A 10,530-nucleotide genomic window follows, 5' to 3' on the forward strand; every position below is an offset into this window, starting at 1 on the left:
ATAGGCTGGTCCAATGGGTAACTGAAACATTCACCCTTGAAAATTTTCACCTTATTTCTAGCCTGCATTTGTCCTGCTTCAGTTTCCAGACACTGGATCTCATTCTGACTTTCTCATGCTTGATTAAAGACTCCTCTGCTTCCAGTAATCTTCTCCCAGTAATGGTCCTTCTGGTCCTTGGGTCACATTCTGCTTTGTCTCCTTCCAACTCTCCCCTTTGTGGTGAATTTCTGAGCACAGTTGTGGTGCAGATTCCCAGAAATCAGTTAGAGGTTTTCATCTCCAGGAAGCCAGCTGCAGCAGTTCCCTTTCCCCCTACACACACACACACCCCCCCTTTCCTGTCTGTGGTCTCCTTCTAACTTTGCGTGCAGGAGTCAGTTTCTCAGGGAAGGAGAAAGCTGTAGGGGTTTTGTGCAGGGCTCCCTGTTAATCACATCACTGTGTGTCTCTATTGAAAGCACAGAAGTACATGGCTGAGTCCCTCAGCTCCAAACCCGTGATCCTCAAACTGATGGAGCTTTCGGATTTCTTGAAGTCCACAGAGACTCTCTCCCCAGCCTCGTTCTTCTTTAATCCATCGGAATATTCCCAAAGTGGGAAAGCAAGCTTTTCTGCTCCATGTTGTTTGTACCAATACAAAGAATAATAGCTAGTGTCTGTTTCGTAAGCGCAGTCCAAGGTCACAGACCCACTCTCCACGCCCGCCGCCGCCGTCTGGGTCTGCGTTACCGCATCTTCCATGCTGGAGCCTGTTACACAGAGCGGGTGAGGGAGAGGTTAGTCGTAGAATGTTGCCCCTGACTTGATTTATGGAGCGCATCCCTCATTGATTATCCTGATGATGATAATAATCTTCTTCTTCATCGTCATCTTGGATCAGGCACTGACACTTATTTTCTTTGCACAGCACCTACCCCGAGGTGGAAATCATTGGCTGTTGCTTCTGATTAATTATTGGCAAATATTTATTAATTATTAAATATTATTATATATTATTATTATTATTTTATTACTAGTCCAACCCCATAATCAGTTTTACTCAGATTCCCAGTGATTTCCATTGGAACTTTTTACCCATGGGAAGAATGGCCCAAGGACTGGGCAGCAATGTGATATTTTCCCATTACATAAGAACGGCCATACCGGGTCAGACCAAAGGTCCATCTAGCCCAGTATCCTGCCTTCCGACAGTGACCAACGCCAGGGGCCCCAGAGGGAAAGAACAGAACAGGTTATCACCCAGTGATCCATCCTCTGCATCCAAGGTTTACCAAACTTTCAGGCTGAAATTTTTCAAAGGAGCAGAAGAGAACTAGGTACCCAAAACCTCCCTTTGAAAATCCCTGCCCAGTTCACCCAGTCTCCCCAACCCTCACTTCTAGTCGAGTCTATTCTGGCTCTGAGTTAAGAAGATTCCAATTGTAGAGTCTCTATTTACCAAGTAATACCAAAGTGGTCACAGCCCAGAGTAGGTTTTGTTCCTTCATAATGAAAAGATTTTCCTCCTGCCTCAGTATCACACTTTCTGTCTTCTTCTGCACCAGAAGTCGTGTTAGCTCTCAGGCTGCTGCATGGCCCTCGACATGACAACCGATGTGTCTGTGACTTCTCTGCTGCTGAAAAGCAAAGAGTGTTTCCTGATTGATTGTAGATTGGCAGCAGAGCCAAACTTCCTGGCAGAGTTAACCACTGATTGAGTGACACCACCACCCCACTGGCAGATTGCAATCAGAACTGGCTAAAAGGGCAGGAACTGGGTGTGCTTTGTTCCAGGTGAGCCTTAAGTGGGCCTGACTGCATAAAGAGCCAGTCAGTTGCAAACCAGCTGAGCAGCGAACAGCAGAGCAGCTAACAAAAGGAGGTTGCCTGGGAGTTCACCTGGGGAGAGCCCACTGAGGCTTACATCTTGCCGGATTCTCTGAGTAATTGCTACAACTCCTGAGGAAGCTCGTAGAAGGAAGGTAATATGGATGGGGGGTGTTCAGCTGTTGTGACCTGCACTGGATGTGCCATGTTTGTCTTTCTTCCACAGGACAGAAGCGACTTTGTCTGTACAAAGTGCAAGCTGGTCTCCATACTGGAAGAGAAGGTTCAAGGTCTGGAGCAACAGGTATCGACCCTGCGTTGCATAAGAGAAACTGAAGATTTCCTGGACAGACGTCAGGATAGGCTTCTACAGGCACAAGGTTCTGAAGATTCAGAACAGGCTGCACATCGGGGACAGAAGGATGGTGAAGAAATTTGGCATCATGTGACCTCCAGAAGAAAAAAGGGGAACGTCCATGTACCAGCAGCGCAGATACAGGTAAGTAACGATTTTCATGTTCTCTCCACAGGTACTAATGTGGAGAGTGGACCAGATGATACATCTGAGGGAAGGGAGCAGAAAGAGACTCCGCCGATTGGAAGGCATGAGATGCACTGTCCTAGGGTTGGGGGTTCCACGACCACCACGCCCAAGAGAAGGAGGTGGGTGGTGGTGGTCGGGGACTCTCTCCTCAGGGGGACTGAGTCATCTATCTGCCGCCCTGACCGGGAAAACCGAGAAGTCTGCTGCTTTCCAGGAGCTAAGATTCGCGATGTGACGGAGAGACTGCCGAGACTCATCAAGCCCTCAGATCGCTACCCCTTCCTGCTTCTTCACATGGGCACCAATGATACTGCCAAGAATGACCTTGAGCAGATCACTGCGGACTACGTGGCTCTGGGAAGAAGGATACAGGAGTTTGAGGCACAAGTGGTGTTCTCGTCCATCCTCCCCGTGGAAGGAAAAGGCCTGGGTAGAGACCGTCGAATCATGGAAGTCAACGAATGGCTACGCAGGTGGTGTCGGAGAGAAGGCTTTGGATTCTTTGACCATGGGATGGTGTTCCAAGAAGGAGGAGTGCTAGGCAGAGACAGGCTCCACCTAACAAAGAGAGGGAAGAGCATCTTCACAAGCAGGCTGGCTAACCTAGTGAGGAGGGCTTTAAACTAGGTTCACCGGGGGAAGGAGACCAAAGCCCTGAGGTAAGTGAGGAAGTGGGATACCGGGAGGAGGCATGAGCAGGAGAGCGTGAGAGGGGAGGGCTCCTGCCTCATACTGAGAAAGAGGGGAGATCAGCAGGTTACCTCAAGTGCCTATATACAAATGCACGAACCCTGGGAAACAAGCAGGGAGAACTGGAAGTCCTGGCACAGTCAAGGAATTATGATGTGATTGGAATAACAGAGACTTGGTGGGATAACTCACATGCCTGGAGTACTGTCATGGATGGATATAAGCTATTCAGGAAGGACAGGAAGGGCAGAAAAGGTGGGGGAGTTGCACTGTATGTAAGAGAGCAGTATGACAGCTCAGAGCTCAAGAATGAAACTGCAGAAAAACCTGAATTTCTCTGGATTAAGTTTAGAAGTGTGAGCAACAAGGGTGATGTCGTGGTGGGAGTCTACTATAGACCACCAGAACAGGGGGATGAGGTGGACGAGGCTTTCTTCCGGCAACTCGCAGAAGTTACTAGATCGCAGGCCCTGGTTCTCATGCGAGACTTCAATCACCCTGATATCTGCTGGGAGAGCAATACAGCGGTGCACAGACAATCCAGGAAGTTTTTGGAAAATGTAGGGGACAATTTCTTGGTGCAAGTGCTGGAGGAACCAACTAGAGGCAGAGCTCTTCTTGACCTGCTGCTCACAAACCAGGAAGAATTAGTAGGGAAAGCAAAAGTGGATGGGAACCTGGGAGGCAGTGACCATGAAATGGTCGAGTTCAGGATCCTAACACAAGGAAGAAAGGAGAGCAGCAGAATACAGACCCTGGACTTCAGAAAAGCAGACTTTGACTCCCTCAGGGAACTGATGGGCAAGATCCCCTGGGAGAATAACATGAGGGGGAAAGGAGTCCAGGAGAGCTGGCTGTATTTTAAAGAATCCTTATTGAGGTTACAGGGACAAACCATCCCGATGTGTAGAAAGAATAGTAAATATGGCAGGCAACCAGCTTGGCTTAACAGTGAAATCCCTGCTGCTCTTAAATACAAAAAAGAAGCTTACAAGAAGTGGAAGATTGGACAAATGACCAGGGATGAGTATAAAAATATTGCTCGGGCTTGCAGGAGTGAAATCAGGAAGGCCAAATCACACCTGGAGTTGCAGCTAGCAAGAGATGTTAAGAGTAACAAGAAGGGTTTCTTCAGGTATGTTAGCAACAAGAAGAAAGTCAAGGAAAGTGTGGGCCCCTTACTGAATGAGGGAGGCAACCTCGTGACAGAGGATGTGGAAAAAGCTAATGTACTCAATGCTTTTTTTGCCTCTGTCTTCACGAACAAGGTCAGCTCCCACACTACTGCACTGGGCAGCAGAGCATGGGGAGGAGGTGACCAGCCCTCTGTGGAGAAAGAAGTGGTTCGGGACTATTTAGAAAAGCTGGACGAGCACAAGTCCATGGGGCTGGATGCGCTGCATCCGAGGGTGCTAAAGGAGTTGGCGGATATGATTGCAGAGCCATTGGCCATTATCTTTGAAAACTCATGGCGATCGGGGGAGGTCCCAGATGACTGGAAAAAGGCTAATGTAGTGCCCATCTTTAAAAAAGGGAAGAAGGAGGATCCTGGGAACTACAGGCCAGTCAGCCTCACCTCAGTCCCTGCAAAAATCATGGAGCAGGTCTTCAAGGAATCAATTCTGAAGCACTTAGAAGAGGGGAAAATGATCAGGAACAGTCAGCATGGATTCACCAAGGGCAAGTCATGCCTGACAAATCTAATTGCCTTCTATGATGAGATAACTGGCTCTGTGGATGAAGGGAAAGCAGTGGACGTGTTGTTCCTTGACTTTAGCAAAGCTTTTGACACAGTCTCCCACAGTATTCTTGCCAGCAAGTTAAAGAAGTATGGGCTGGATGAATGGACTATAAGGTGGATAGAAAGCTGGCTCGATTGTCGGGCTCAGCGGGTAGTGATCAATGGCTCCATGTCTAGTTGGCAGCCAGTATCAAGTGGAGTGCCCCAGGGGTCGGTCCTGGGGCCGGTTTTGTTCAATATCTTCATAAATGATCTGGAGGATGGTGTGGATTGCACCCTCAGCAAGTTTGCAGATGACACTAAACTGGGAGGAGTGGTAGATACGCTGGAGGGTAGGGATAGGATACAGAGGGACCTAGACAAATAGGAGGATTGGGCCAAAAGAAATCTGAGGAGGTTCAACAAGGACAAGTGCAGAGTCCTGCACTTAGGACGCAAGAATCCAATGCATCGTTACAGACTAGGGACCGAATGGCTCAGCAGCAGTTCTGCAGAAAAGGACCTAGGGGTTACACTGGACGAGAAGTTGGATATGAGTCAACAGTGTCCCCTTGTTGCCAAGAAGACCAATGGCATTTTGGGATGTATAAGTAGGGGCATTGCCAGCAGATCGAGGGACGTGATCCTTCCCCTCTATTCAACATTGGTGAGGCCTCATCTGGAGTACTGTGTCCAGTTTTGGGCCCCACACTACAAGAAGGATGTGGAAAAATTGGAAAGAGTCCAGCGGAGGGCAATAAAAATCATTAGGGGACTGGAACACATGAGTTATGAGGAGAGGCTGAGGGAACTGGGGATGCTTAGTCTTCAGAAGAGAAGAATGAGGGGGGATCTGATAGCTGCTTTCAACTACCTGAAAGGGGGTTCCAAAGAGGATGGCTCTAGACTGTTCTCAGTGGTAGCAGATGACAGAACAAGGAGTAAAGGTCTCAAGTTGCAGTGGGGGAGATTTAGGTTGGATATTAGGAAAAACTTTTTCACTACAAGGGTGGTGAAACACTGGAATGCGTTACCTAGGGAGGTGGTGGAATTTCCTTCCTTAGAAGTTTTTAAGGTCAGGCTTGACAAAGCCCTGGCTGCGATGATTTAGTCGGGGATCGGTCCTTCTTTGAGCAGGGGTTGGACTAGATGACCTCCTGAGGTCCCTTCCAACCCTGATATTCTATGATTCTGTGATTCTATGATTCTATGAAAAGGGGGACCCTACCGCCTGAGCTCCTCCACCTGCCCCCTGCAGAACAGCGCCCCCTAGTGCCACACTGGGGTCAGCACTAGCTCTCAGGGAAGAGAGCCCCATAAAGAGCCCCCACCCTGCTGCCTGCGCACAGCGCCAGCTATCACCCTGCTGGGGCACTGAGGCCAGCCCTGAGTCACCCACACCATCCCGTGAATTATCAGGTGTCCCATCCAAATCCGATATAAAGACTTCAAGGGGTGGAGAATCCCTCACACCCCTAGGCAGGTTGTTCCTATGGTTAACTACCCTCACTGTTAAAAAATGTTTGCCTTTGATCTGGCCTTTGGTCACGTAGCATATATGAAAACGAATTACACATTCAGAGCTGCTGTTGGTACCATTTACTGTCTTTTGATATTATAATAGCACCCGGAAGCCCAATTGAGAGCAGAGCCTTCTTTTGCTGGGCACTGCACGGATATATAGAGACAGTCCCTGCCCTAAGAAACTTACACTCTAAACAGACAGAGAAAGTATTATTCGCCACCTCCATTATACAGATGGGGAACTGAAACTCAGGGAGATTAGGGCTGGATTTTTTTCCAAGGTGCCTATGGGAGTTAAGCATCTAATTCCTATAAAATGTTCTGACAGTCTTGGCTCTGGCCTCCTACGTGACCTTGAACGAGTAGCTTCTTTGTACGGCGCCTAGCACCACCAGACCCAATTTATCCATAATAAGAAAGTTTCAAAGGGGATTGGGCAGCGTCATAGGCTGGCCGGCCCTTTGCAGCAAGCTAGCTTCAGCTACCAGCTCTCTCATGACCAGGCAACATAAGGGCTCATTAGTGACCTAATAGGGGTTAATTAGAAAGACTAACACCCCCTCCCCCCCAAGCCCCAGTTGCGGTGGTCAGGCAGGCAGGCAGGCAGGCAGGCAGAGCACTATTTAAATAGGGCAAGGCGCTCATTAATGGAGAGACTGTCCTGGAGACAGGTGTGAGGGGAGGCCCTCTGAGGGAAGAGCATGCGGTTGTCAGATTGAGTTACCCATAGACTGTAGGGTAGGTTCCTGTGGGGAGGGGGGGTCCCTGAGATAGGGCCCGAAAGAAGCGAGGACTTCCGGAGCTTAACTGCTGGAGTCCCTGGGGAAGGGAAGCGGCAGGGCATTATGCTGGGCAAGAAGAGAGAGAAGAGGAAGCAGGGCCAAGAAGCAGAGGACTTCAGTGGGCCCAGGCAGGGGCAGAAAAGCTGTTTGCACAGTTCCTGAGGACATTAAGTTGCCCCGTTTGTTAGCCCAGAAAGGGGAGTGAACTGCTGAATGACTTGGCTGGAACCTGGAGACCAGAGAAAACACAGCCAGGAATGGACCCGGCAGCCAAGGAAGTAGCCAGACGAAGTCCCCTGTCACGCCAGACCCGGACACGAGCGGTGAGGCCTCGGGCATAGAAGCATCGACCTCTCCCTGGGGCTCCTGGGGAAATGCTGCCTTCATGGCCAAGGTCAAAGCGCCTCCGGTAGAGCTGGGAGCCGAAACCACGTTTCCTCGGTCCCCTCCCGCCGCCCTAACGAGGGCGCCTCCCCCTCACCAGGGCTATAAACTCCTTTCCCCGTCTGCCCACGGGGCTCTGTCCCACACCGCCCGGCGCGCCCCCAGCGCCCCGCAGCCCCCTCCCGGGTCACACCCAGAGTTATTGTACAGGCTGCGCTTCCCCCTGTGTCACTGGGTCTCCACGGCGCAGAGGTAGCGGGCGGTGTCCCCCAGCCGGCAGCCGCGGATGTGCAGGGAGCTCCGCTTCTGCCCCGGATCGTGATCCGCAGTGAAATTCGGTTCTTGTGTCTCGTTCCCCTTGCCGAACAGCATCAGCAGGAAAAGGGGCCGCTCCCCGGGAGCCTGCAGGTACCAGTGTAAACTTTGGATAGCGCTGGAGTAAGTGCAGGTCACGGTGCCATTCTGCCCCTCGGAGACATCCAGCCATTCCGGGCTCTGCTCCACAGAGAGCTGCCCGCTGGCCACTGGGAATAACGGAGACAAGGGGGAACCAACTCAGAAGCTGCCACGAGCCACCTGCCCCCGGGAACCGCGGAGTGGGGTGGGAAGAGAGACAGGCTGCGGGGGGACAGACCGACCGATCTCTCCATTTCACTCCCTTCTTCCCTACCACACAGTCAATGAAATCCAGCCCCAGCTCCCTGCTAGTAACCAGGGGTTCGGTCTCCCCAGCCCTTACCCCACAGGTGCATTAGCTGGATCACCCACGACAGCTCCCGCCGCCTCCCCATCCCTGCGCTCACTGACACCCCAGGGCGCGGGGACGCTGCTGGGTTCTCCCTGCGGCTGGCACGTGTGTTGGGGTCTCCTGTGCTGGAGGGATCGGACACGTCCTTCTCCCCCCTCGTGTGCCCAGCCAATCAGCGACCAGCCCCTTCTCTCCCATCACAGCCGTGTGTCCCTGTGCGCAACCTCAGTGTGTTGGTTCCACTGCTAAACGCTGACCCCTAGTGGCCAAATCCGTACCTCAGTCGCAGTAGAGCATCCTCTTGGATCCGCCCCCAGCGTGACAGAAAATCCTTTCAGTTGGGTGATTTCCCCTCACAAAGGAATTGAGTGCAGATCCCAGTGAAATATACCACTTGCTTCACAGTTCTCAAACGATCCTAAGGGAGTTAGGCACCTAGATATCATATTATTTGGGCACCCAATTCTCATAAGATGTTCTGAAAATCACTTCCTCTTTTCCTGGCTCTGCCACTGTCTTCCTCTGCTACCTTGTCTGTACAGTGAGACTGAACCTGGCCGTGGCTTTATCAGCCACCACCGTATAAATTTGAACTAAGAGGTCCATTTCGTAGTGGGCTGGGGGAACCCGACTTCCTTAAGCTCCCTGGGGAAAGCTGGTCTCAGTAGCTTGCCCAAGGTCACGCAGAGTTAAGAAAGATTGTATTGAAAGATGCCCAGGCGGATAGAAAGAAAATCCCGTGGGTGGAGGGATAGATACATCAAAAGCCCGAGAGCTGGGAATGGGAGATACAGAGCGGGAAACTGACCCCTGGGTTCATGAGACCTACCCCATCCCTTAACCACCAGACCAGCCTCCCCCTCCCCAGGGCTGTAAATCCTTTCCCCCAGCTCTATGAGGCTAGTCCCACACCCCCCGGCGCGCCCCCAGAGCCCCACAGCCCCATCCCGGGTCCCACCCAGAGTTATTGTACAGGCTACGCTTCCCCCTGTGTCACTGTGTCTCCACGGCGCAGAGGTAGCGGGCGGTGTCCCCCAGCCGGCAGCCGCGGATGTGCAGGGAGCTCCGCTTCTGCCCCGGATCGTGATCCGCAGTGAAATTCGGTTCTTGTGTCTCGTTCCCCTTGCCGAACAGCATCAGCAGGAAAAGGGGCCGCTCCCCTGGAGCCTGCCGGTACCAGTGTAAACTGTTGATGGTTTCCGAGTAAGTGCAGGTCACGGTGCCATTCTGCCCCTCGGAGACATCCAGCCATTCCGGGCTCTGCTCCACAGAGAGCTGCCCGCTGGCCACTGGGAATAACGGAGACAAGGGGGAACCAAGTCAGACACTGCCCCGAGCAACCTGCCCCCGGCAATCGCAGGACAGGGTGGGAAGAAAGACAGGATGCACTGAATGCATCCGATGAAGTGAGCTGTAGCTCACGAAAGCTTATGCTCAAATAAATTTGTTAGTCTCTAAGGTGCCACAAGGACTCCTTTTCTTTTTAGGCTGTGGGTGGATAGACTGACCGATCTCTCCATTTCACTCCCTTCTTCCCCACCACACAGTCAATGAAATACAGCCCCAGCTCCCTGCTAGTGACCAGCGGTTCTGTCTCCCCAGCCCTTACCCCACAGGTGCATTAGCTGGATAACCCAGGACAGCCCCCGCAACCTCCCCATCCCTGCGCTCACTGACAGCCCAGGGCGCGGAGACGCTGCTGGGTTCTCCCTGGGGCCGGCACGTGTGTTGGGGTCTCCTGTGCTGGAGGGATCCCACACGTCCTTCTCCTCCCTCGTGTGCCCAGCCAATCAGCGACCAGCCCCTTCTCTCCCATCACAGCCGTGTGTCCCTGCGGAGAACTCCTTCGCTCAGGGCCCTTCACCTTGTGAGGGCTGCCCCCTTGTGGCCAAGTGCATAAGCGGGTGCAGAAATATTTAGTTCTTTTCAAAGGGGAATCAGGTGCCCAACTCCCATTGACCTCTACCAGAACTGGGTGTCCAAATCCCTTAGGCAGCCTCCATGAAGAAATTACTCGTCTCAATTATCAAACTAAAGATGTAGGGAGAGATTAGTACCTAGGGGATTCAGGAGCACAAGTCCCCTTAATAATACTGTCCAACTGATTTTTATTCATAGAGTTTAAGTCTACCAAAGTCCATTAGTCTGGTCTCCTGTATAGCTAAATCACAGACCATTAAATTTCATCCATTTACCCATGTATTGAGCCCAAAACTTGTGTTTGCCTAAAGTATCTTCAAAGGATCACAGAATCATAGAGGGGCTGGAATGGACCTCAATAATTCATCTAGCTCTTCCCCCTGTGCTAAGGCAGGACTGAGTAAACCTA

At 51.6% G+C, this 10,530-nt stretch overlaps 2 gene segments (V, D, J or C); both read right to left on the minus strand.

Annotated features, from left to right (window-relative positions):
* Positions 1-7,681: 7,681 nt before the first annotated feature.
* LOC141997189 (T cell receptor alpha variable 27-like) lies at positions 7,682-8,244 on the minus strand. The segment is given in 2 exon segments: positions 7,682-7,977; positions 8,193-8,244. Coding segments are annotated over 2 exon segments (348 nt in total).
* A 950-nt stretch (positions 8,245-9,194) lies between these two features.
* On the minus strand, positions 9,195-9,862 carry LOC141997190 (T cell receptor alpha variable 27-like). The segment is given in 2 exon segments: positions 9,195-9,490; positions 9,811-9,862. Coding segments are annotated over 2 exon segments (348 nt in total).
* Positions 9,863-10,530: the final 668 nt, after the last annotated feature.

Source organism: Natator depressus, chromosome 13, assembly GCF_965152275.1.
Source record: "Natator depressus isolate rNatDep1 chromosome 13, rNatDep2.hap1, whole genome shotgun sequence".
NCBI classification, from domain to species: Eukaryota; Metazoa; Chordata; order Testudines; family Cheloniidae; genus Natator; species Natator depressus.